At 46.0% G+C, this 26926-nt stretch overlaps 1 protein-coding gene across 3 annotated transcripts in view; it reads left to right on the forward strand.

Moving 5' to 3' along the window:
- Positions 1-26926, forward strand: part of Plekhh1 (pleckstrin homology, MyTH4 and FERM domain containing H1) — a 51856-nt gene that overhangs the window by 13128 nt on the left and 11802 nt on the right. For all 3 annotated transcript variants that reach the window (XM_008852157.3, XM_029555558.1, XM_008852158.2), the window contains exons 3-16: positions 7656-7718; positions 8837-8986; positions 12182-12265; positions 14564-14645; positions 14735-15504; positions 19029-19107; positions 19625-19716; positions 21754-21904; positions 22080-22222; positions 23028-23138; positions 24319-24405; positions 24689-24850; positions 25716-25796; positions 26170-26352. In XM_008852157.3, coding sequence (XP_008850379.1) covers positions 7656-7718; positions 8837-8986; positions 12182-12265; positions 14564-14645; positions 14735-15504; positions 19029-19107; positions 19625-19716; positions 21754-21904; positions 22080-22222; positions 23028-23138; positions 24319-24405; positions 24689-24850; positions 25716-25796; positions 26170-26352 — 2238 coding nt within the window. The remainder of the gene's footprint in view (positions 1-7655; positions 7719-8836; positions 8987-12181; positions 12266-14563; positions 14646-14734; positions 15505-19028; positions 19108-19624; positions 19717-21753; positions 21905-22079; positions 22223-23027; positions 23139-24318; positions 24406-24688; positions 24851-25715; positions 25797-26169; positions 26353-26926) is intronic.

Below are 26926 nucleotides of genomic sequence, written 5' to 3' on the forward strand. Positions count from 1 at the left end.
GGTTTCTCTCCAGTATGAATTCTCTGATGCAATTAAAAGTTTGGCATTAGACAAAAGGACTTGCCACATTCTTCACATCTGTAGGGTTTATCTCCAGTCTGTTTTCACTGATGTACTCTAAGATGTGATATTTGTCTAAAGGACTTGCCACATTCTTCACAAATGTAGGGTTTCTCTCTAGTGTGATTTCCCTAATAAAATTGAAAATATGACATCCAAGTAAAGGGCTTATCACATTCTTCACATCTGTAGGATTTTTCTACAGTATGGATTCTGTAATGTTTCCTAAGTGCTGCGCTCTCAGTAGAGGAGACTGTGGGACTCAACTGTAGGACTTTTAAGGTTGTACTGTCTTATGTTGTGATATTGTTAACATCCTATCTTGGGAACAAAAAACTGAAAGGTCGTGGTTTAATAGTGATGTGTTTGTGTGTCAGGTTGACAAGGGGTCAATTATGCTGGATAGCTTTAGTTGCCAAGTTGACACACCTGGGTAGAGGGAGCCTCAATTGGGGAATTTCTACCTACCCTGGGCAGGTGGGCCTATGTTGTATAAGAAAGCAGGTTGAGCAGGAGCCAGGGGAGTATGTTAGTAATCAGCATTCCACCATGGCCTGTCCTCTAGCTCCTGCCTCCAGGTTCCTGACCTGAGTTCCTACCTTGGGCTCCCTGATGAACTGCGACCTGGGAGATGTAAGCTGAATAAACCCTTTCCTCCCCAAGTTGGCCGTGGTCAGAGTATTTTGTCACAGCAATGAAGAACAAACTAGGACAGCATGCATACCTGTAATTGCAGGACTCAATAAACAAAGGGTGACGGGAGGAACGTAGAGAAGGGACAAAAACACAGTGGTAGAAATAAACCCAAATATGTTGGTCATAGGTGGCATATGGAAAATATATACTATAGTTCTGATATATGGAAAATATTCTAGTCATTTTAGTATAGCACACACCTGTAATCCCAGCACACAGACTGAGGCAGGAAGATCATGAGTTTGAAGCAGACTGGCCTTTTTAGCAAGTTAGAGTTTAGCTTGGGTTACATAGTGAGACCCTATCTCAAAAAAAAAAACAAAACAAAAAACAAAAAAAACCCACGAAACAGGTGTGGTGCTATATACCTGTAATCTTAGTATTTGGGAGGTGAAGGCAGGAGAATGGGGAGTTCAAGACTAGCCTGGGCTACATAGCAAGACTTTTATCTCAAACAACTATAGTCAAGTAGAGCTACATCTATGATATCAATTAAATTTTAAACTTTTATTTACAGTTATTTATTTGGGGAGGAGGCATATATGTGCAATTGTACGTATGTGGAGTTCAGAGGACCACTTGGAGGAGCTGGTTCTTCTATGTGGATTCCAGGGATAAAACTTAAATCATCAGGCTTGGTGGCAAGTACTGTGAGAGCCATCTCACCTACCCAAGACACTCTTTAGACTTATAGTTACCATCCTCTGGTTTAAACCCATTCCCTATGTAGGTGAATCCTAGTAGAATGACATAATCTGTCATCTAAACCAGGACATATGAAGAGAAAGTAAAGGGAGGCTATATTACTAATTATGCTGGGGCAACTGGCAAACATCAGACTGCTCTGGAAAACTAATCTCTCCCTGGTTTTAAGATCATTTGTGTAGGGAAACATCAGTGAACAGCTTATATCTATAAACTGCCCAGAACTGGGTAATGGACGTGCATTTTACATGGGACATCCCATGTAATCTTTAAAAGAACTCTGGTAGGAGCTGTCGTTACTCTAGCAGCAAGCTTAAGGAATTATTCTGAAACCACACTATGGGAACATTAGCCAGGCTCCAGAACCTTGGCTTTTACTTATACCATTCTGTCCATTGACTAGAAGACGGCAGTAAGGATGTTGGACATCCCCTTTCTTGGGAGGTGCTGAAGATGAAGTTTAGGGCTTTGTGCATGCTAAGCTAGTACTTTAATTCTCTTAGATCTATCTCCAGGCTTTGTTTTTTGTTTATTTGTTTGCTTTTGGGGTTTGTGGAATTTGGGATTTTTGTTTTGTTGTTGTTGTTTAAGGAAGAGTCTCAAAGCCCAGGCTAACCTCAAAATTCTAGGTAGCGGAGGATGACATTGAATTGATTCTCCTGTTTCCACCTCCCAAGTGCTGGGATTACAGGTATGTGATACCACACCCAGCCCTGTACCCCTTTTGAAGGGACAGGATGGTGTGGCTCTTAGCTCAAGCCACTGCTTGGCATGGTAGTACTGTGCTTAGGTGTAGAGTGCTTGCTACTCCTGCTGCTATGGGGCTGGTATTTCACAGCATTGCCATGTGTCACAAGGAGCTGTGGACATGGGGGTTGAACACCACATTGGTGACAAGTGCATTTCAAAAGGTTGCTGTAGCCAAGGTCTAGGGAAGCTTATGAATCTTAAGTGCAGTTGGCTAAAGTGGATCCCTGACAGCTGCATAAACCTGACACCTCCTGGCTGGCATGTCATCCCAGACCCACACACTAAGAGGACAGCTGAGGACATGGTCTTAGGGAACCCTCAGAGAGAAGGAACACAGCCCAAATAGTACCCACCCCATAGCGCCAGTTTCACGGCCCCAGCTGTGGCTCCTAAAGCAACTGTGGAGAAGACAGATCTGCTTCTGCCCGTGGAAAAAACATCAAGTGAAAAGGAGAGTTTGAAAACTGGAAAAATGACATTCAGCTTGGTTACACCTGTGAGTACTCCAGCAACAATAGGGAAAGTGTATTTTCATAAAAACAGAAACATTTAAAATTTCTCTCTTGGCTCAAGGACAGCATAATATTGACAACTGTGTACAGTAGCAGAAACATGAATAGGCATTATGCTTTTCTCCTCTAGAAAGTTTGTACTTGAGTATAGTGGTACATGCCTATAATCTCAGCATTCAGGAGGGTGAGCAGAAGATCATGGGTTCACAGGCAGCTTGGACCACATAGGGGGACTCTGTCTCAAAAAAAACCCAAAAACAATAACAGGAGCTCTATAAAAGCCCCCCTCCCCCACTACTGGAGAGGACCTGGGTTCAATTCCCAGCACCCACATTGGTCAGCTTACAACCACCTATAACTCCAGGTTCAGGGTATCTGACATCCTCTTCTGGTCTCTGCAGGCACCAGGCACATACCTGGTATACATGCATACATTCAGGTACTCATACATATATAAAAGAAACAAAAGTTCTAGATGTTTAAAATGTTCGGAAACCAGTTTTAGATGCACCCCCCCCAAAAAAAATCACAGAAGTAAATGCAAAATTCTGAGTGTCAAGTGTCCTGAAAAGATAATGACAGGAAGCAAGGACCACCCCACAGCTGTGAGGCAGAGCTGCTGCCCAGAGCTGGCAAGAGGCTCTTGGCTCTGGATGGGCCTTTTCATTCCTTCTGCTTCAGTATGGGCATAACTTAAAGGGCGGATAATAAAATCTTGAAAAATGTTCACTGTGTTTCCAATAATGGTGCTTTCTGGGTCTAACCAGTGCCATTGGCCAGTTTTGCCCCAGGTAAAAATGCTCTGTGCTTGAGAGGTTAGACCCAAACTTACTCTTTCCTTCACCGTGGTCTCCATCTCAAGATAGGAAGACAACTTTTCCCCCTCAAACAAAATTAGAAAATGTCAGACAGTTGTTACTGAGGGTAAATGTGACTTACCATTTCTCATAGATGATCTATGCCTTCTTCTAAGCCACAGAACAAACAGAACCACAAGCCAGCCATCTGGGATATTTGTTGAAGAGCCAAGACTTTCCCATTCTATATTTCATTGTATTCTTTTTTAATATGTTTTATTTTTATTTTATGTGCATGAGTTTAGTACCAGCATATATGTAAGTGCACCTGTGTTGTGCAGTGCCTGTGGAGGTCAGAAGAGGGTGTCAGATCCCCTGGAACTGGAGTTACAGACAGTTGTTTGCCACCGGGTAGGTCCTGGGATTGAACCTGGGTCCTCTGTATGAGCAGTCAGTGTTCTTAACTATTGAGACATCTCTCCAGCCCCATTCATTGTATTCTTAAAATACTTCTAGTCATTGCATGGCTTAGATTCTGTGTGGTGCAAACTTCAACTCTTCTTAGTCTAAGCAAACAGGGACTCTGTTAAAAAGCCCAGAGCAGCTCACAGGACTTCAGTTCTGTCCAACAACCATGACTTCGTGGCACTCCCATTTCTGAAATTCCCTGGCCTGGCTATTGATTCCAAGTTTCTCATTCCTGGAACTTGAACCTGCATGGTGTTGAAGGGAGGATTATTTAATACTGACTTGGTCAGCCACTATTTATCATCCAGCCCTTCCCTCCACACCACCCAGTAGAATTCTTTTGGGTCTGGGCAGCCACTCCTAAGATGGTAGTATTGTTCTGTGCTGTATGAAGCTAACAAAGGTCAGGGAACCAGCCCTGGACCCTGTGACTTGGAAGGTTCACCTGACTCTGAGGCCTGAGTCTGGCAGAACAAGCCCTTTCTCCCAGCTTCAGTTGAGCAGTTTAGTCATGATTATGTTCAGCAGAAAGTGGAAAGAAGAGGGAGTGCACTACTTCCTACTTGTTGGGAATCCCATGGGGTATGATCTTGAGCTTTATTTGGGACCTTCAGAAGAACGTCACCTCAACCCCTCAACTCCTCCTCAAGTGCAACGGATACTGAAAGCAGCTGTCTCTTCCTAATTCTAGAAAGGATTTAAAAAAAAAGGTGGGTTATGTTCAGCAGAAAGTGGAAAGAAGAGGGAGTGCACTGCTTCCTACTTGTTGGGAAGCCCATGGGGTATGATCTTGAGCTTTATTTGGGACCTTCAGAAGAACGTCACCTCAACCCCTCAACTCCTCCTCAAGTGCAACGGATACTGAAAGCAGCTGTCTCTTCCTAATTCTAGAAAGGATTTAAAAAAAAAGGTGGGGGGGGGAGGCTGGAGAGTTGGCACAGTGGTTAAGAGCACTGGCTGCTCTTCCAAAGGACTTGGGTTCAGTTCCCAGCACCCATATGGCAGCTAACAACTGTCTCTAACTCCAGTTACAGGGAATCTGATGCCTTCTTCTGACCTCTGTGGCATTGTACAACACGGGTGCTCTTACATGCAGGCAATACACTCATACACATAAAAATATAAATGATAAATACAGAAAAAAGAAACAAGGGACGGACACCCTGAAAAAAGATGTCCCAGTGTCCTCCAGCATGGTCTGTGGTTCTCATGTGACTGTCTTCTCACTGTCCTGTGCCCGCAGAGCCCTCTTTTCTTCCCTTCCAGCTTTTGCGTAAGGAAAGCAGAATTTTAGCTGAGGTGAGGTGAGCCTGAGAGACAAGGAATTGCTCAGCTATCTGGCAAATATCAAGCTAGGTTGAGTAGCTGGAGAGAAGATCAAATTCACAGCAATCAGCTGGGCAAGGGCTCGACTGGAGCTTGCAAAATGGGGACACTGATTCTGAGCAGGATTGGAAAAGACAAGGGTGAGAGATGCTTCAAGTATATGGAGGGTACAGACACACTGCCCTGGGGCAAGAGGGAGGGGAAGCAGCTGGCGCCATCTGAGAGTGAGGCACACAGCTTTAACATGAGAGGTGGAGAGACAGCTGAATGAATTTGTCCTCCATGTGATGGTAGGTGGTTTGGGCAGTACCTAGTAGTGTGCCAGCTCAGAGAGAACCTGTTTTCTACTTGCTAAGCCAGCAGCTTTGGGGCTACAAAGGGATGCTGTGTGTAGGCAATGGGCTCATGACCTATTCTTAGGCTGCATTTTAGATCTGGTCCCTGATGAGCTCCTTATCCTAGAATTACTGACATCCTCAGACCTGAAAGAGTTGCCTTTCCTGGCAGCAAGATAGATTTTTCCCCCCATTTTTTATGGTTCTGGGAATATGTAGCTCCAGGGTCTTACACATACATGCTAGGTAAGCCCTACCACCGTGCTGCATCTCCAGCCATCAAGGTAGATGGGTAGATTTTTAAAAAATTTGTTTTTAGCTGGGCATGGTGGCGCATGTTTTTAATCCCAGCAGAGGCAGGAGGCTCTCTGTGAGTTCCATGCCAGGCCAAACTACAGGAAACCCTGTCTCAAAAAGACCAAAAAGGAAAAAAAAAAGTGTTTTTAAAATGTGTGTGTATGATGGGGGTGTGTGCATGCCATGGCACATGTGTGGAGGTTAGAGGTCGATTTTGTGAAGTCAGTTCTCTCCTATCTTTATACTGGTTTGTAGATTGAACTCGGACCGCCAAGCTTGCATGGTGAGCACCTTCACCTACTGTCCTCCAACTAGCTTCATATTTGTTTGTTGTTGTATGGATGTTTCATACGGGTTTGTAGATTGAACTCGGACCGCCAAGCTTGCATGGTGAGCACCTTTACCTACTGTCCTCCAACTAGCTTCATATTTGTTTGTTGTTGTATGGATGTTCCTGTCTCCATCTCCCAGTGCTGGAATTGCAGGTATGCACTACTGTGCTCAAGATAGTGATTTTTTTTTTCTGAGACAGTGTCTTACTGTGCAGCACTGGTTGGCCTAAAACTCTCTATGTAGAGCTGGCTAGCCTTGAACTCACAGAGGTTCGCCAGCTTTTGCCTCCAGAATGCTAGAATTAAAGGCATGTGCTACCATGAATGGCAGGAGACAGGGTCTTATTTAGACCTGGCTGGCCTGATCAGACTGGGCTCAAATTCACAGAGATGTGCCCTTCCTTGGCCTTCTGAGTGCTGGAATTTAATGCATGCACCACCATGCCCAGCTAACGTTTTCTTTTATTTGGGGGATGAGTGGATCACAGTGTATGTGGGGAGGTCAGAGGACAACTTCCAGGAGTTAGTTCTTGCCTCCTCACTTTTGAGGCAGGGATTCTCTTGTTTTGGGCCACTAACTGCACACTCCAGGCTAGCTGACCTACTTCCAGCCTCTTTTCCCTGCCTCCATCTCACCCCCAGCTTGTAGTAGGAATGCTGGCATCACAGGTCTGTGCCGCCACACCTGACTGTTTTATGTGGACTCCAAGGATTAAGAACTTAGGTCGTCAGGCTTGCACAGCAAGTACTTTTCCCTACTGAGCCAATTTTTTTTTAAGTACAGAAATAGGCTATATATCAGTGGTATATCATGTGCCTGGCATGCTGAAGGCCCTGGGTTTCCTTTGATCCCCAGCACATACACAAACATACAAATACTTGAGGATCTTTAAAGAAATCAAGTAAGAATACCACTTTTCCCTAGCCAGTGACATTCTGGACGGGAAGGAACATTCTTTTACCAATGGCAGGAAGTGGACTTGTGTAGGAGCATGGTTCATGCTGGGCACATGGGTAAACAGCCCACGACCCAGTACAGAGAGGAAAGAACCACCAGAAAGAGGAGGCCAAGGCAGGATTGGGGCCAGAGTGTTCAGGAAGAATGACCATGATCTGCCACCCAACTCTGCCATCCTACACAAGGGGCAGAGAGCTAAGTTTTACTCCTACATGAGGATGACAGCCATGGCACTTCATCTGCTTTGTAAACATGGTATCAGGGAGCTGAGAGCATCCATGAAAATCTTGATCCTTGTACCCTGGAGGCATTCAGACAGGCAGTTGAAGTCTGACCTGAGTGGTATCTGTACGATTCTGATGCCATAGTCATCATTGGGACCTGGCACTCATATCTTCCCTCCCTCCCTCTCTGAGCAGATGCAAGAGCTGGAGCAGAGGCTGATGGAAGCAGAGCAGAGAGCAGAGAATGCGGAGACTCAGGTAAGTGGGTACAGGGGTTTGTGAAAGAGTTCTTGGGGAAATGACCTTCTCTTCCCATGGTCACACGGGCACACTCAGCACACTGATGAGCTTACAGGGACAAGAAGAACCAGCAGTCATGGATGGCACCTAAACAAGTTAAGGTCCAAGAAGCTCTGTGTAGGAAGGAAGGAGACATGGGTAGGATCAGTGAGTGGGTGTGTTTGTCCAAATAAGCTATGCTGTGCTGCAGGAACAAAATGAGTCTGCAGTCTGTGTTTATCATGTTCTGTCCTCATGCATGGTACAGTACACATCCATTGAGGATTAGCCAAGAAGTCTTCTTCTGTCATTCAAGGGTCCAAGCTGAAAAGAGGCTTCCTTGTCTTTTAGCTGGATCTTACATAGGCATGTCCAACCTGCGGAGGCTCCATGCATCCCCAGGTAGCAGTGAATGTGGCCTAACACATTCATAGGTGACACTGTCATGTTGTAACATCAACATTTGGATACTCCTGCCAGGAACACTTAGCCTTCTTGGTTGCTGAAGGAGAGAATTCACTGGGCACCTGTGTATCAGTTTTTAAATACTTCAGCTCAACATAGCAAGTTCAAGGCCAGCCTGGGCTACATAGCAAGACCCAGTCTCAAAAAAAAAAAAAACCAAACCAAAACAAAAAAACCCATAAATGCTTCATCCCAGAAATGATATGCCATTTCCACTCAGAGTCCGTTGGTTAGATGACTCTACAAGGGTTAAGGAAGTATAGGGAAACACATGGATGTCCTGTGAGCAGCAAATATCTTTGCCCCAATGGAATTAGACCAGATGTCCTGGACCCGATGGCCCAACTCATCCCTAGCCCACCTCCCAAGACAGATGGCCCAAGATGTAGCCGGTCTTTTCAGAGTAGCTGACATGAGTCTCTCTATTGTCAGTTTTCTTTTGCCCAGATAAAAGCCTCATAAATGAAGTGATAAATGATCCTTCATTTATTGACCTAGACTTATGATAATAAAGGTCTGCCTAGGAGGCATAGTCTGAAGTATCAGGGAGTTATCCCATCCCACGTTTTTGGTCATTGCATATACTACGTGAGTGATCTGAGATCTTAGGAGGTCTTGTTGGTACTTTTCAGGTGGGTATGATGGAAGAGAAAGTCAGACTATCCAATCTGAAGAACGTGGACTCCACGGGTAGCCTACACCCAAAGTACCAAGAATTGCTGAAAGCTATGCAAGAAAAAGATGAACTCATCAGCCAGCTGGAGGCAGAGCTGGAGAAGCAGGTAGGGGCTAGTGTGAAATAACACGTCTCCTCATGGCATCTGTAACCAGTCAGTCCCAACTTCTCCAACCCCTTTGCTTGAACCCTGGAGTGGTGGGGAACACACTTTCTCGTGAGCCTGTTCTTTTATATGGAGGGCTTTCTCCTTCACATCTGTTCTTTCGGAGCCAGGGGAGAATTGAAGAAACCGACCCCAGAGGCACACTGATCTGGATGTGAATTCCACCTCTACTGCCTGCTGCTCTCTGGGGAAATTACCTAACTCATTGATTTTCATTTTACATACTTATCCAGTAGAAATTATGAAACCTCAGAGGTTTGGGGGGATAGTTGCCCCCAGGTGATCTGTATAGAGTATCAGATACGTGGTTGGGGCTTGGTAAGGAGAGCTTTTCCTTCTCTGTGTCGGCCTTGTGCCCTGCCAATGTGTATTACTTGATGCTTGGCTGTAGTGTGACAAAAACAACACAGGACTAGATGATCAACCTTGGCCAACTGGTTGACCACAGCTTCTCAGTGGACCTCTGAACAGACAAAGTGTTGCCACCTGAAAATGGAGGTTTCCCCTCCCAAGTGTATTGGAGCCTCCTAGATACCACTGCCCAGCACTGCTGCAACTTAGCACCCTTGCTCCCAAGAACTTCCAGAACCCCTCTGCCCCTACCCCTCCTAGTTACTATGCCCAGGCTCCTCCTCGCCACGCTCTTTACCACCATCATGCAGCCCAGGCTGGCCTTGAACTCCTGATTTTCCCATCTCTTAACTCCCAAGTACTGGGATTATGAGCACATGCCATGCCTGGTTCCTCCATCCCAAATCTGTTCTCTTTGTCATTTGCCTCATCTGCCTACTTTTTCCTGGTACCAGCTCAACATCCATTCCCAACCGTAGGCCCATGGTAGAGTTAGGAGACTTTGACTTATCTACCTGGGCATTCTGTGTGAAGGTCCCAGCCAATCCTAGCAGTCCTTTCCAGTCATCATGTGCAAATTTGTAACTGTCAGTATTCACTGAACATTCCTGTATTGGATTTGCCTTTTATGCAGTTGGGTACTTTGTGCCCCAGAAGATAGGATTTTATCCATTCATTTTAGAATCGTCTCTTTTGAGTGACCAGAGTTTGAAGTGGCAGCATTCAGCCCTGCTGTTGCTATATAAAAGCAGCATTGATGATCCATAAATGAGTGGGCACAACTGTTCCAATAAAGCTTTATTAATAAAGCTGTATTTATCTATAAATTTATAAATAAAGCTTTATTTATGAGAATATGTAGGAGACAAACAGGTGGAAGACTGGATTTGACCACGGGGCTATTAGTTACCAAACGGTGAACTACATGACCTTTAAGGTTCATCTGGCTCGAAAATACTGAGCCTAAGATCCTCATATTGGCACCCCATTTCCACAGACTACCTGGTCTGGAAACCATGTCTAACATCTTAATATTGTCAGGCACTTTTCCCTGGACTCTAAATTACTCAGCAGATATCACTTGCTCCATTCAGGGAACTAGTTCTCCTTGTAAGCTGGCTGATATCAGTACCTGAGGCCCAAGTTCTGTACTCTTAGTTCACCCAGAATGACCCAACAAGAGGGGGATATCTAATCTCTTATTTTAGAGGTGCAAATTCAGTCCAGAGAGGTTAGGTTTACTGCCTAATATTTCTCAGTAATAAGCTTCATGTAGAATCAAAACTCATCCTTCATTGTATCTTGGGTTTCTTTTTAAGCAGAGTGCTGAAATGAGAATCAAACCCATGGTTATATATATAATATATACGTATGCTAGGCAGGTGTTCTACCACTGAGCTATACCCTCAGTTCTTGCTGTTTTATATGCAAACCTTTTCCATTCTTGATTGTTTTGTGAGAAATACCTCTTCTGTGCTCATTTGGCCTTGTTTTTTCACTGTAAGGTTAATATATGCTTACAGTAAAAAATACCAAACAACTAAAGATGACAAGTGGCATTCTTCCTGAACCCAGCACATCATTTCCACCCCTCACTGGTCTCTTCTGTATCAAAAATTAGCATTTTATTTTGATTTGTGGTTATGTGATGTTTACTTACCCAACCCCTATTGGTGGACATTTAAAGACGAGTTCTGTTTTTTTCTATTTTGTGTTACTTTCTCAAATAATATTGCAGCAAATGATTCCTTAGCAGTGGCTTTGTTAGGGTCTGCACACTTGGGATGTTAACAGATGGTATCTAATTGCCTCCCCAGAGGCCCTACAGATTCGTGTGAGAGGAGGTGCTCCCAACATTCTTGACATTTGGGGGTAATACAAAATAATCTGATGGAGAGTTGTGTCTTATTTATATCGGTATACCTAAAATTATGATTGAAGTTGAACCTTTCATGGGTTTCTTTTTCTGATGACTTCCTGTTCACATCTTTTGCATATTTTATATGTGTTTATTGGATTGTTCATATTAAATAGCCCTTTATATGTGTGTTGTTTGCATTGCAATTCCTTCCCCAATAGGTCTTGTTGTTTTCTGAAAAATGATCTCCCTATGTTGCCAGGCTGGTCTTGGAAGCCTGGTTTAGTTGTTCTTCCAGCCTCCATACCCTAGCAGTGTGTACAGGTGTACACCACCATGCCTGACTCTCCCCATTGATCTTTTGGTTTTGATTAATGGATTTTTTTTATCATGCAGTACTTTATAGAAATGATATAGATTTATTAGTTTTTTTCTTTCATGGCTTTTTGAAATTGTAGTATGCTTAGGAAAGAAAGCCCTTCCTAGTTTAAGTTTTGTTTGTTTTGTTTTAAACAGGGTTTTAGAGTGTAATCCAGGCTGACCTTGGTTTATGATCCTCCTGCCTCAGTCTTCTGAGTGCTTGGATTATAAGTGTGTAGCACCATGCCCAGGACGAATATTTTTAAAAATCATGGAGCCAGGCATGGTGGTGCATGCCTTAATCCCAGCACTCAGGTAGCAAAGTGCATGGGGGATCTCTGTGAGTTCGAGGCCAGCCTGGTCTACATAGTGAGTTCCAGGCCAGCTGGGGCTACAGGGAGATCCTGTCTCAAAAAGACAAAAAAAAAAAAAAACATAATAGAATTAGTTTTCTCTGTGGGCCTGCCCCATCCAGTCACTTGATGCTCCTTGCCCTGGCCTCCCACTTCCAATGATTCTGTACTGGTAACTGCTGTAGTTAACTAAAGGCTCTCTCTTTCTTGCAGAAGCAGATGAGAGCCGATGAAGCCAAAATTGTTCAAGAAAAAGCTGCGAAGATTAAGGAGTGGGTGACAGTAAAGTTAGCAGAGGTGAGTCAAAACCTTACCACAAGGGTCCTGTCCTTATTCCTGGTGCCCTGCCTCTGCCTGACCGTACCTGACCTTCATTCTGTCAACCATCTGTCCTACATAGTTTAAACATTGACACACCCAGCTCCACTTTCCCTTTCCTTTTGTCTTGGTCAGCTTCCCCAAGGCTTGCTACTCACCTTAAGATTGGGTTTGAGGTCTGGAAGGGATGAGTCTTTGAAAGTTTCTGAAAATCCCGATTTTTCTAGTGAACATACTAACACGACCACCTATTCTCTCCTTTAGCTTTTTACTTTTTTTTTTTTTTTTTTTTTTTTTTTTTGTCTTTTTGAGACAGGGTTCTTCTCCCTGTAGCCCCAGCTGGCTTGGAACTCACTATGTAGACCAGGTTGGCCTCAAACTCACAAAGATCTGCCTGCCTTTACCTCCCAAGTGCTGGGATTAAAGTCATGTGCCACCAAGCCCAGCCTCTCCTTTAGCTTTTTAAAAATTGTGGGAACGTATACATAAAATTTGCCATTTTAACTGTTTATTAAGTATCCATCTCAGAGGTATTAAGCACATGCACTATGTTGTGTATCCATCACCATCACTACCTATTTCCAAAGGTTCTCATCACACTAGACAGAAACTTTATGCCCACCAAGCACTGACTCCCCCTTTTGCTCCTCTCTTAGCTCCTGGTAGTTTCTGCTCCTCTATTCCTCTGTCCATGTATTTCATCTCTTACTACAGCTGTGTTTAGGAAGTCAGGACCAGAAGCCATGGCATTACTGGTGAGCAAACATGAACAGGCTCTTTAAATTGCAAAAGGAAAGGAATCAACTAGACTGTGAGTCCTTAGGGATAGAATGAGCTAATGCCTTGCTATTACTCAGCTCTTTCTGGCCCTTGCTAAAAGGTGTTCAGGGTGGCTGGAGAGATGGCTCAGCAATTAAAGGCACACACTACTCTTCCAAAGGACCCAAGTTCAGTTCCCAGCACCCACATCAGGTGGCTAACAATCACCTGCATCTCCAGCTCCAGATCTGACACTGCTTTGGCTCCTGAGAGCATCTGCATTCACATAGAAGATACACATACCTGTGAATCAAAAAAATAAAAGGTGTTCAAAGCGTAGTGGGTTTAGTTTAAAAGAAAATACAGCCACCATGAGGATGAATCTCATAGACATCATGTTAAGAGACACAAAGCAGATGTAGAGAGTACATATATGCTGTGCAACTCTACTTAACTGAAGTTTGAAAGTGGGTACAACTAAACATTTGTAGGAATGCATACTGAGGTGGTGAAACCCAGAAAATAAGGAAATGACTCTGGCAAGCTGAGAAGAGCCATCGCCTTTCTCAGGGAGGAAGGAGAGTGTGATTGTGAAGGGACAAGTCTGGGCTGGCAAACTGCTATCTCTCACCTTGGGTGGTGTTCATATGAGTAGCAATTTCAAGATCATAAAGCAGTTCATTGAGGTGAGATGCTGTTTTCTGTGTATGTGTTATATATATCACATTTTTTTTAAAGATTAAAAATAGCCAGACGTGGTGGCACACGCCTTTAATCCCAGCACTCGGAAGGCAGAGGCAGGCGGAGCTCTGTGAGTTTGAGGCCAGCCTGGGCTCCATAGTGAATCCAGGACAGCTGGGGCTACAGGGAGACCCTGTCTCAAAAAGACCAAAAAATAAATAAAATAATGATGTGGGACTGGAGAGATGGCTCAGTGGTTTAGAGCATTAACTGCTCTTGCAGAGGACCTAGGTTCCATTCCCAGAAATGATATGGGGGCTAACAACCATTCATAACTCCAATTCCAGGGGAATCTGACACCCTCTTCTGACCTCCTTGGGCATTGCACGATATGGGTGCATTTACATACATGCAGGCAATACACTCATGCACACAAAATAAAAATCAATAAATAAAACATTAAAAAAAAGATGTAGCCAAGTCATGTGTGCATGTACACCACACACACACACACACACACACACACACACACACACACAGAAGTGCAGGGACTGCCAAGTGAATTCAACAAACCATTGGCACAGAGAAGGGAGGAGGTGAGGGCTCCTTGGGAAAGTTAGCACGGGATTAGTGGGGTACCATGTGTTCTTTTTCAAAGATTTGTACTTTTTAGCTTGTTTTGGATTATATATCTGAACCTGCTTGGACTGGGTATTCTAAATCTCCACTATTTACTTACCGCTGGGTGTCAAACGCAGGGCCTCTAGCAAGCTAGGCATATGCCCTACTACTGAGTTACACTGTCAGCCCCCAAGTCTTCGTTTCCTTTTTGCCCAGCTTGAAATAGAGAATCAGCACCTGAAGAGCTGTAATCAGCACCTGGTGGAGCAGGTGGGAGCCCTTCAGGATGCACTAGAAGGTAGGTAGCCAGGTCCACGTGCACAGCGGGGCATGGGACGGAATGGAGGAAGTGCTCAATGTGTGCGCCTGTTTTTTCCTCAACCACAGCTCTTCAGATGACACCTTCAGAGAAGCTTCTGGTAGACCCTGAAGGAACCCCAGAGCAGGATTCTGTCCCTTCAGGACCTGGAGCCCAGCCTGTGGGGCAGGACAGTGATGCCCAGACCCAACTTCTGAATGTGGTTGTGCCTGTACCTTCTCTGAGTGCCCTGCAGAGCAAGGACTCTGCATCTGAAGCCAGAAGTCTTGAGGATTTGAGCTCCAGCATGGCTAAACACAGCATGGGCCACCCTGGGGAAATAGCAGAGGCCAAGACCCTTCAATCACATCTGGGAAGAGAGGGCTCTTTCAGCCAGCTGTGCATGGAGTCTGGCAGCCCCAGATGTGGGTCATCCTCTTTCAGGGAGGGTCTGGTCACTACTCAGAGAGGGACACTCCCTGGGACCAAGGCCTCTGCCAGGGAAGGCGGCCCTGGCAGTAGCCTGACCCTACCGAAGGTACGAGCTCCCAGTATCCCAAGGGACAGCTTCCAGGTGGCCAGAAGGCACCACAGTCAGCCCCAGGTGGGCCCTGGGCATTTTGACCATGTGGTGAACATTAAGATTGGGACCCTGCCTGCCCTCCATCCCTCTGGCCACTCCAAGTCCAAAGTCAGAGCTGAAGTCTGGGAAGAAGCAGAGAAGATGGAGATGGAAGCGCCACCTCCAACAGGGAAACAGGAAGAAGAAGAGAGCCTGAAGCCTTCCAGAACTGAGCTAGAGGAAGTGGACCTGGAGAATAAACCACCCACACCTCCCCTGCACCGGTTTCCATCCTGGGTAAGAGATGCCCTCACGGTTGGACGGGGGCAGAGCAAACCACAGGCATGCTGTTCATTGATAGTATCCCCATGCTGAGCCTGAGATGGCTTATCCTCAAAGCACTGTGGGAGTCTGGTACCACAGGCCTGTCAAGCCCACTCAGCGAGGCAGGGCAGACCCAGAATTTTAAATGATACGGACAGTAGCTGGCTATTACTTTGAGTGCTCAACATGTGCCACATGCCACTCTGGCTGCTTTGTGCATTTTCCCATTTCATCTTTGAGATTCTGTGGTGATATGTGTTGGATTGAAGAGTACAAGTCTCAAGATCAAGCTACTAGGGTTGAATTGCTGACTGTGTGAACCTGGGCACATTACTAAGCCTCTGGTCCTCAGGTTCCTAATCTGCAAAATGGTGGTAATAGTGACTGCTAATAGGGTTTATTTATTTACCTTTAATTTATTTGGGGAGGGGCATGTGCGACAGTGTGCATGTGGAGGTCAGAGGATGACATGCAGGAGTCAGTTCTCTGCTTCCATCATGTGGGTTCTGGAGATTGAACTCCATTGTCAGACTTGTGGCAAGTGCTTTTACCTACTGAACCATCTCACTGGCCCTACTAAGAGGGTTCTTTATGAAGATTAAATGTTTATTTAATACGTGCTTGTAAGTAGTAAGTGGTTTATCAGTATTGCTGTTTTTATTCTGAACCTTAGCTCAGTAACATTCTATAAAATGACAAGATGTTCGGTGGAACTGCTTTGGAATCTGATCTGGGGTGGAGGTGGGGATCCAGATGAAACAAGACTGAATGTACACTAATACAGAGTGAAGGTGGGTGATGGGGACAGGAGGTCCTTCCTTCCACTGTTCTCCCCACTTCTCTATCTTACCAGTGATGCAAAGTTAAAATGAAAACAGGGAAGGTAGAGTGTGAGTGTTCACAGGTCTGTGGAGGATGGCATGAGGCCTTAAAGGAATCAGCACAGACCCTAGAAGTATCCTCACCTGTATGAGGAATTAGGAATTTCTCCCTTTGATAGATAGGAAACTGCTGTCCCCATAGTTTGGCCACTTCCAAGGACATGTAGTTAGTAAAGGAACTGGGCTCTCGGTAGAGGTCTGGCCGCCTTGAAGCACAGTTCCTGCACTCTCGCTGCACTGCCTCCTGAGGACATGGGCACAGCAGATATAGTTTCTTTTTGTTGTTGTTGTTTGAGACAGGATCTCCCTATAGCCCCAAGTGACCTGGAACTCACTATGTAGACAAGGCTGGTCTCCATCTCACAGAGATCTGCCTGCCTCTGCCTCCCAAGTGCTGGAATTAAAGGTGTGTACCACCCAGATGTCATCTCTTAATCAGGCCCAATGCTACAGAGGTATAAGCACCTGAGGGGACATCTCAGTGTTGGCTGCTGGCTCAGAGGGATACTCTGGGTTGGGGTTGGATCCCCTCACCAGGAGCCCCTAATTCCAGCAGCATCTTCCAGGACCTCCTTTTGAAGTGTTGGTTCAGGGAGGTTCCCAGCCCAGGCTTCTTGACCACACCCTTAGCAGTGACTGCTTACTAGCTGCTGGTTACTGCAGGAGCACCTGAAAGACTGGAGCTCCAGCTGAGTGTTGAGCAGGGTTGGAAGGAAGGTTAGTGGGCCAGGAAGTGTAGTGTCCCTGATGGCTGGCCCTCTGTTCATTGCTGTCTTACCCTGTAGCCCTAAAGCTAGGTAGGGGTAAGGGAGCATTCAGATAGGGATGTGACAGGAGGGCTTATTCAATGTTCTCTGAGAGAACCATTGCTCCTTTCTGTCATTTTACCAAAATACAGGCAGCCACTGTTGTGGCTAAGAGTGGTTCTTATGTTTTCCATGCACATGTCAAGTGTGCATATCTGTGTAAGAGAAAGGAAAGAAAAGAGAAGAGACATGTCTGAAAGTGTGCTGGGGACCTGAAATCCCAGCATGCTGAGTTGAGAAAAGTCAACACAGGATTTCAGGCCATCCTGGTAACATAATGAGACCCTGTCTCAAAAAGAAAACAGTAAAATGTTCCACATAGCACTGCCCATCGTCAGCTGCATGCCAGGGATGCAGGTGTTAAGGGTCAGTGTCAGGTCTTTCTACTGGTCTCCCTGTTCTCAGCCTGGGCCATGGGAACCCCATGAAGTGGCCGTGCAGTTTAAGGAGAATTTGTCTCCTATTTGCAACTCTCTTTGTAACTTGCTCCTGGGAGAAGATCCCTGTCTGGTGTGAGCTTAGGAGTCTATCAGGCAGGACCAGCTGGGCAGTAACCTTCAGTTTGAAAAAGCAAAGCCTGGGATTCAGAGAGGGACATTTCTCAAGCCATGTAACGAGAGGGTCAGATGTACTTATTTGCCTTTAGAATTTATAGAGCTCTTTTAATCCTTAAAAAAAAACCTTGCGAGGGAGGTACTTGGTGCCCTTTGTCTAACACTGCTATCTTTTGTTTGACGTCACTCCCTCAAGTTTGAGTTTCATTTCCTTTATGAAGTTGGAAACCTGTCCTTGGTTTAAGTCGCTAGATGCTATGGGCAGAAATAATCTCTTCTGTGTCTAATTTTACTCCTGACACTTGACGTATCTGTCCTGCCTGAGCACAGGCATCCTTGCCTGGACGCCTCCCTCTGTCACTGTCTTCCACCTCTGTCCTGTCACAGCTGTGGTTATGTCCACATCCCCCTACTGCATGCTGCCCCTCTGGAGTCATACCCTAGCATACATTCCACTCCCTTCCAGCCTTGGCCCTTAATTGCTTCACTGGTCTAGCATGGCTAACTTCCTGGTCAGCGTTTGTGACTCACCAGTCACCTGAGTGGGCCTTTGTTTTCCTTGTAGGCCTAGTGGAGCAAACAGAGCTGGAACAGCATGGGCAGGGCCTTCCTGGTTGGTAGGAGGAAGGCTCTTTTGCCCTAGGATCCTACTTCAGACGCAAGGACAAGCTTTTAGGGCCGGCCAGCATTTTCTTCAAAAGTGTCTTACCTCAGGGTTCTGGAGCCTATTGGGCTAAATAGCTTTATGGGCTGGCTGGCCTTGGAAGCCTAACACAGCACACTGCTGCTGTAGGAAGACAATGTATCCTGACTTACAAGCAGCCAAGTTACAAAAGAGGGTCACCCTGTGGCTTTCCCTTTCTCATTGTCAGCACTCTCAACCTGGGGGTGGGGTTGGGGGTTAGATCCTGAGACCCACGGGCAGCTCTACTGCTCTCCTCTTTGAGCCTTCTTTGTCTCAAGGTGGACAGTAGAGGCTAGTGCAAATGAGTATCTGTTAAGCATGGATTATGTCCAAGGTACTAAATGTTTACATTCTACTTTAGTTACTTCATTTGATGCCATGGCAGCCTCTTGCAAGGTCAGTATTATTTTAGAGCTGAGAAAAATGAGGCTTAGAAACAAAGAAACTTGCTTGAGATTCCTGTCAGTAACTGGTCCACCCTCAGTGTGAACCTCCAAAATCATGTTTTTCCTCCACTCTAATGAAGAGAGCATAGTCCTGGGCCCTGACTACCTGGGACCTTTTATTTCAGGAGAGCCGGATCTACGCAATGGCCACATCAGGGATGCAGCTTTCAGACGTGTCTTCTCGAAATAATACTACCTGCTGCGGTGAGTTCAAGTGAAGTGTGAAGGGCCTAAATGTCCTTGGTGAGCCTGGCCCCATTTCTTTCCCCAGCATGTACAGTTCAGGCAGCTAGGATGACCTAGGAACAGCAAAAAAAGGTGTAAAAGTTCAGACCATATAGGGGTCCTACAGCCCAACCTTCCACTTCTTTGTGCTTCCCTTCTGCAGGACTGAGACTGGGAGGGAAGAGCCCTAAGTCCACTGATTCAGATGAGCCCTGACCACCCATGGCATTCCTGCAGGGATAGGCCCATATTTAGCAAGAGTCGGGTATAGAGCAAGCCTCCTGGGGGAGAAAATTGTTAGAAGGCAAGATTTGGATTTTGTGGAGATGGGTCCTTTTATCCTACAGGCATGATCCCAGGGAAGTCAAGAGGAACGGATTGGAAGGAGAGGAGATAAGGAAGGCTTTGGTACCCTTCCGGTCTACCTGATTCTTTGCCTCCCCAAACCTCTCAACTGTGCCTCCTCAGTTCCCTCCATCCCTTTTTTTCCCCTCAGCTTCAAGCCCTGCTGCCCTTGCATCCCCTGGGGCTTTCTCTGGCCTTGTCTACAAGAATGTCACTGTACCTGTCTACACAACGCTGAAGGGGGTAAGAAGCCGCTATCCAAAGAAGGGATGCTCCCATCAGGAGAATCCTGTTCCCAATATGCAGTGCCTGGGGATAGTGGGCAGGTATCTTCACATAGTGTATGGTCAGGGAGCGTGTGCGATTTTTTTTTTCCCCTTGTTGGAAGGAAACAAGATTATTCAGTATACTGCAGACAATACACAACACAGAAGTTCAAGGTTAAACTTATGCCTGCTCCAGCTCTTCTCCTGTCATTTTTCCTGTCTCATATTCCCCAGGTCCAGGGTCTCCTTCCAAAGTTGTTTATACGTGTTTAAATGCACACTCCCATAACCTCACTAACATGTTTTTAAGTTTTTTTATTACATTTATTTACTGTATTTGTGTGTGTGTCTGTCTGTCTATGTATACATGTGCATGTGTGTATGGCACATGTATAGAGGTCAAAGGCCAATTTGTGGGAATTTGCTCCTTCCATTATGTGGGTCCCAGGGATTGAACCTCAGGTTGGTAGGCTTGATGGTAAGCACCTGTACCCATTGAGCCATCTCACTGGCCCATAATATGTTATTTTAAACAAAAAATCATGACTGCAACATGATATTTTCATACATTTTTTATCTTTTGTTATTTCTGTTTTTGCAGTGCTAGGAGTAGAACCCAGGGCCTCTCATGTGCTAGGCAGGTGCTGTACCATTGAGCTACACCCAAGCCCTTGTTATTCATGTTCTCTTCATAACAGTAATGCTTGCTGAAACATTTCTTAGAAGAATAAAAAACCAGAAGTAAAATTTCTTTCACGTTGCTTCCCCCTAATTCCTAACTTGAAGTCACTGTCATTAATGAGTTGGTGCTGATTCTGCAAGGCCTTTGAATGCCTTTGCAAATGTGCACGTGCATGCCTGTACATGCTCTCTCCTTTTCCCATTCCCCTCTCACCCTCATCCTCTCACACGTGCAGGCACACACATGCACACAAAGGGATCCTATACAACCAAGTATGTCTTGGTTGCTCACTTGACCATGTGTCAGGCTTCTCCTCTGAGCCTCCTCACATGCCTGTTTGTTACTCCTGGTGTAGATGCATCATAACTACCTTGTCTTCCTCCACTCATTCACAGTAGGTTGAGTCTCTGTCTTTTTTCAAAGTAAATGCTGCAGTAAGCACCATTCTGCATATACATCCTGTAACACAGTTTTAGAGATAGAATTCCTGGGCAAGTTACAGGAATGCTTTAAATTCTGTCAGAGTCTGCCAAATTACTTTATTATTGATTTCTTAAGATATTTTCTTTATTGATTTTATTTTCTGTGTATGAGTGTATTACTTGTATGTGTGTAAGTACACCCATGTTGTATAATGTCTACGAAGATCAGAAGAGGGCATCGGATTCCCTGGAACTGGAGTCACGGATGGTTGTTAGCTGCCATGTGGGTGCTGGGAATCAAATCTGGGTCCTCTGCAAGAGTAGTCAGTGCTTTTAACCACCGAGCCATCTCTCTAGCCCCAGTTTTTATTTTTTTATATGTATAAATGTTTTGCCTGTATGTATGTAAGTGTACCACATGTGTGCAGTGCCTGCAAAAGCCAGAAAAAGATGTCAGATCCCCTGGAACTGGAGTTACAGACATTTGTTATCTGCCATACAGGTGCAGGGAATTGAACCTGGGTCCTCTGGAAGAACAACCAGTGTTCTTAACCACTGAGCCATCTCTCCAGCCATTCAAATTACTTTCTAAAAGCACTTTGTGAGCTGGAGATGGAGCTCTGTGGTAGAGCACTTGCCTAGAACAAGTGAGGCTCTGTGTTGTATCTTTAGCACACATACAAAAAGGGACCAAACAACCAAAATAAATACAAATACTTTGTCACACTAGAATACCTTTAGCTGTGTTTTCACCATACTGTCACCAGCACTGAAATAATCAGCCCAAGTGTTTGCTATTGAGGATCTCTCCCTACCTCAGTGTCCTTACACATTTGTAAAGCTCCACCATGCCTGGTGGGAGGGGCTTGTTTTGAAGCCTGAATTGTAGTTGGAGGGGCCTGTCTTGCAGAGAGCCACACAGATCAGCAGTGTGCCCTTTGTGGATGAGTCCTCTGGGTCTGATGATGACTGTGGCTCTCAAGCAAGTTTCTGGATGTCAGCCCCTTGCTCCGAGTGCAAGAAGACGAGTGGACTAGGCAGCCCTCGGGCCATCAAGAGAGGTACAGTGGGAGAGGGGACCCTCAGCTCTTCCCCTGCTTGATCTCTGCCTGGGATCCCTGGCAGCTCCACCCTCAGCCCCAGACTTGAAGGATCCCAGTGGGTGATGAGAGCCCTGCATCTCCTGGCCATGGGTTCTAGGGAGGTGTGGGCCCTGATTCCTCCTCCTGTGGCCAGGGGTTTCCATGTCCTCACTGAGCTCTGAGGGTGATTACGCCATTCCTCCTGATGCCTGCTCACTGGACAGTGACTACTCAGAGCCTGAGCACAAACTCCAGCGCACCTCATCCTACTCTGTTGATGGGCTGAGCCTGAGTGGGGTAAGCAGGACACATAACCCCATGCCTGGATGGGTGGGGGACACTGGGTGGGAGCAGATTTATGCAGAGGCTGCCTGGGCCTCAGCGCCCACACAGGTAGCAGCTGAGGGAGAGAAGAAACCCTGGAGATGAGAGCAAGGGGGCCCTTCAGAGTGGGCTAGAGTGTCTAGTTACTGAGGCAGATGTATACGCACCCCATGAGGAATAAAGATAGAGCCTGGGAAACTCCAGATCTCCTGAGGGTTTGCATCCATTACCTTGTTTAATCTCTCTGACCCTCAGCTGTTGACACAAGCTAACCCAACTGAGCTTTAGCATGCAGCGTGCTGCCTCGTTGCTTGCCTTTTACTTCATGTCTCATCTGTCTGCATGGTCCTCTTGGGATTATTGCACTGTTTTATAGATGGGAAGTCTGAGGCCTAGTGACGGGCCCCATGTGCCTGCTTTCTCCCACCTGTAACACCTGGAATGACCTCTCTCCTTCTCTCAGCTGGTCTTTAAAAGAGGAGCTTGACTTTCCTTTAGAGGCTAGTTTAGGTGCCATTCTTTCCTAAAGCCCTCCCTGGTCAGCCTCTCCCACCTACAGCTGCTAATCTTCCACCTATCTTGGAGAGCCAGGCAGTCCTTGCCCAGGCATTGTGGGAGCCCTTCTATGGATTCTTTACTCTGTTCTATTTGGATCTCAGTAGGGTACTGTCTGGAAAATAAATATTCATAATAGTCAACAATTTTTTTTAACAAGCTGGTAGAGGAGTGACCTGAGCCCCAAGTAATTTTCCCTTTTGTCTCTTCTTTCACCCCTCAGGAGTCACTGGAGAAGTCAGGCTACCTGCTGAAAATGGGGAGCCGGGTGAAGACATGGAAGAGGCGCTGGTTTGTCCTGAGACAGGGACAAATTCTGTACTACAAGTCTCCGGTGAGAGCCCCAAGTCTGCAATCACAGGGACCCCAGCCCAGACCCAGAACCATAGCAGATGGGCTGGAGAAAGGGCAGTATGGCTTGAGGCCAGAGGCAAAGATCTGGCAGGTGGGAGAGGCAGCCCAACTGACCTTGGTGGCTCTGAGCCACATCGGGGACCAAGAGGTAGTCACCCGTTCTTATACTGAAATAAGCCAGGGGACTATCAAGACAGTTCTAGGCCAGTTGGCTGGCAGTTTCTTCTTCAGAACTGATCTCTTCTTATGTCTGGCCTTGTGAAAAAGGACCGTTCCCAGCTGCCTTCACCTCTTTTGGATTGTTTTAATAGACAAATTCATTCCTTCGCCTCCTTTATCTACTGTCTGGAATTGAGGAGCCTTGAATGTTGGGATCTAGGTTGACAGGACCTCACAAAGAACCTGTTGCAATGTGTTAAAGAGGTCAAGATGGCTTGTCTCTTGTGTAGCTCTGCTTGGTAGTGGCTGTTAAGGATTTTGGGCTCGTATTCCTCCACAAGAAAAGTTCCACTATCAATTAGAAATGTCTGTAGTAACACTTGGAAGGATAACAGTGTCAATTTGTCATGGGTATAAGGATGGAATAGAAAGATTCTTTTTTTTTTTTTTTTTTTGGAGACAGGATCTCACTTATAAAGCCCTCCCTGGCCTGGAACTCGCTATGTAGACCAGGCTGACCTCAAACTCATAGAGATCCACCTGCTTCTGCCTCCCTCCAAGTACAGGTGTGCACTACCATGCCCAGCCTCTTTTTTTTTTTTTTTTTTTTTTTTTTGAGATGAATCTTGCTTTGTTGTCTAGGCCAGCCTCATATTCTTGGGTCATGGCCTACTGAATAGTTGAAACTATAGACATATGTCACAACAGCTTGGTAAAAGGACTATATGGGCTTTATAGTTCTGTAATAAACTGGTGACTTCTGATCCAATTTTAAAGGCTCACTGTCTTTTTTGAGGCCTGAGTTAGTAGGATTCATTTTTCCTAATTATGGCTGTTTTGCTAGAATCAGAATCTAGAACAAGTTACACATTATACCTAGCAGGGAAAGCTTGGGAATCACTTTCTGCTTTGTGCCTATACCTGGTGTAAAATAGGAGGTATGTGGTGCTCTGAGAAGCCTCCAAACACCAGTGCTCTCCTCCTTACTCCTTTCTTTAAAGAGTGATGTCATCCGGAAACCTCAAGGTCAAGTGGATCTGAACTCCCACTGCCAAATTGTTCGAGGGGAAGGTGCTCAGACATTCCAGGTGAGCCTGCTCTAAGCAGCTGCATTTTTCAGATTTTAGACAGATGGGGTGCTGGTTTGCATATGACTATGACTGAAGCAAAGAAGGGGGAAAATGAACAGGAATGAAAGGTTTCATATCAGGAGTGATGTGCCCTTAGCTAAGAAAGGAAGAGGAGGGAGAAAGAGATGGAGTGAAGGAAGGAAAGGCAGAGAGGAAATACGGGGAGGGAGGTTGAAGGATTTGTGCTACTCAGAGCCTGTCTTACATCCCCTGGCTCTAATCCCCTCCTCTCTTCCCACAGCTCATCTCTGAGAACAAAACCTACTACCTAACTGCAGATTCGCCCAGCCTGCTGGAAGAGTGGATCCGAGTCCTACAGAGCTTGCTGAAGGTGCAGGTCACTGGGCCTCCAGCACTGCATCCAGGAGGCACCAAGCCTACTGTAAAGGGCTGGCTAACCAAGGTACAGAGTAGAATCGGTAGAGGAGTAATGGGTGCGAGGCATAGGAGTGCCAAGAGATAGTGGGCTCCTTTCTCTAAGAACTGCATCACAGTGGTTAGTTGGTTGGCTCTCAAACATGGTCTGGCATACAAGATGATGGTGATGATCCTCTGGAAACAGAGATGAGGTTATCAGAACAAGTACTCTGGAGACAAAAGGAAAAGGAATGTTTTCATCCACTGTTAGGTCTTTAGGAGTTGCCCCACAGTGTGCCCATTTGTCTCAGGATTAACAGTGGGGGGAAAAAGACCTGGGTGATGCCAGTGTGGCTGTCATTCAAGACTTGTAGTATTCCAGGCCTACCTAGAGACATTTTTAGGGGCTCTTTAATTACAAAGGGCTGAGTAGGCACTAGTTAACCCCAGAAAAAGGATATTAACTAGGAAACACATTAACAGGACCAGAATGCCATCCAGAACTCACAAGTTCTTTCCCTCTGCCTCTGCTTTTCGATCAATCTGTTTGTCATTCTCTGCCTGTGTTCAATTTCTGTTCCCTAGTGATTTATGGTTGTTTGAGGGCTTCAGACTGCCAGAGCCTTTATTTACCATGCAACATCCTGACAACTTTGGCCTCTCCCAACTAGCAAGTTCTGGATAATCTTTTCAGTGGCAGGTCATAGATCACTGAGTGGCCAAAGAGAGTCTGGAATGCTACTACGTACACATGATGGCAGCCTTGATGTGAAAGGGGTTCCACTCGTCTGAGTGGTAGCTCCACTAGGACCCTACTTATCCATCCCCCCCTCCCCCAAGTCCTCTCTTGGCTAGCCCCAGACTTACTTGGGGCCCTGGCTCAAATAAAGTTACTTCACTTTCTCTTACAGGTAAAGCATGGCCACTCCAAGCTGGTCTGGTGTGCTCTTATTGGGAAAACCTTCTACTACTACCGGAGTCATGAGGACAAGGTACTTCCCCAGCCTCCCAACAGCCCCTACTTCCTGCCTCTTCCAAACTATGCTACTGTGCCTCCATGTAACTGATGGCAGCCCCCAGCTTCACCTTCTACCACATCAAAGCTTACAAGAAGTGCAAAAGCCAGCTGGCTGGTTCCCACCAGAGCATGTGACCAGCATCATGGCTGGTGTATTCAGTCAGCTGGTACTTTTCCAAGCACTGTCTTCTGCTTTTGTCCTGGCTGCAGTACTGCAACTTTCACTTCCTCAGCCTTCCATCTGTCCACATCCCATGACCTCCAGCCCCACAGAACCCAAGGGCTCAGAGAAAAGGGACTCCCCTGTCCCCTTCGCTCTTCCATTCATGGACGGTTCATGTCCACAGCGACCCTTGGGCTACCTGCCTGTGCAGGGTGCCCACATAGAGGAAGTGGATCGATCCTGTGACTCAGACGAAGACTATGAGGCTGGAGGAACTGGACGGTTGCTTTCTTCCCACTGCACCCTGGTGATCCATCCTCCAGAGCACAGCCCCACCTATCTCCTCATAGGCACCAAGCATGAAAAGGTAAGGGAGGAGCTGGGCCTTCATGGCCTTCTTGGACCTGTGTTCTGGTCTTCCCTTCTCTCTCTTTCCCAATTCAAGTTTATTTCCTTCTTGGATACTGGCTAATAATCTTTAAATAGGAATACTGCTTTCAGTTGAATTCATTCCCAGTGACCAGCATCTCTTCATTCATGGGGCTATGATACAGAGTCAGAAACTTGGAAATTTGGGTTCATAGTCACCTGACCCTGCATCCCCATAGAAACTGGTGGCCTTGACTCATGCCAGCCAAACTAGCTAAAATCCATTCTTTTTTTTCTAAGACACAGCCTTATTTAGCCCAGGCTGGTCTTAAACTCAATCCCTCTGCCTCAGCCTCCCAAATCCTGGTATCCTGGTGTCCTGGTATTACAGGTGCACACCTCCATGCCCAGCTTTAAAATTACAGACTATTTCAGGGAGGGCCCTCAGGATGGAACCCAGGGCCTCACATGTGCTAGACAAGTGCTCTACCACTGAGCTACATCCCCTGCCCTGAACCCCACTCTTGCCCCAACTCTTCCCACACCATGTGCATCTCATTGCTTTCTGCCCT

The sequence above is a fragment of the Nannospalax galili genome, unplaced genomic scaffold, assembly GCF_000622305.1.
Source record: "Nannospalax galili isolate Female #2095 unplaced genomic scaffold, S.galili_v1.0 scaffold285, whole genome shotgun sequence".
In the NCBI taxonomy this organism is placed as follows: domain Eukaryota; kingdom Metazoa; phylum Chordata; class Mammalia; order Rodentia; family Spalacidae; genus Nannospalax; species Nannospalax galili.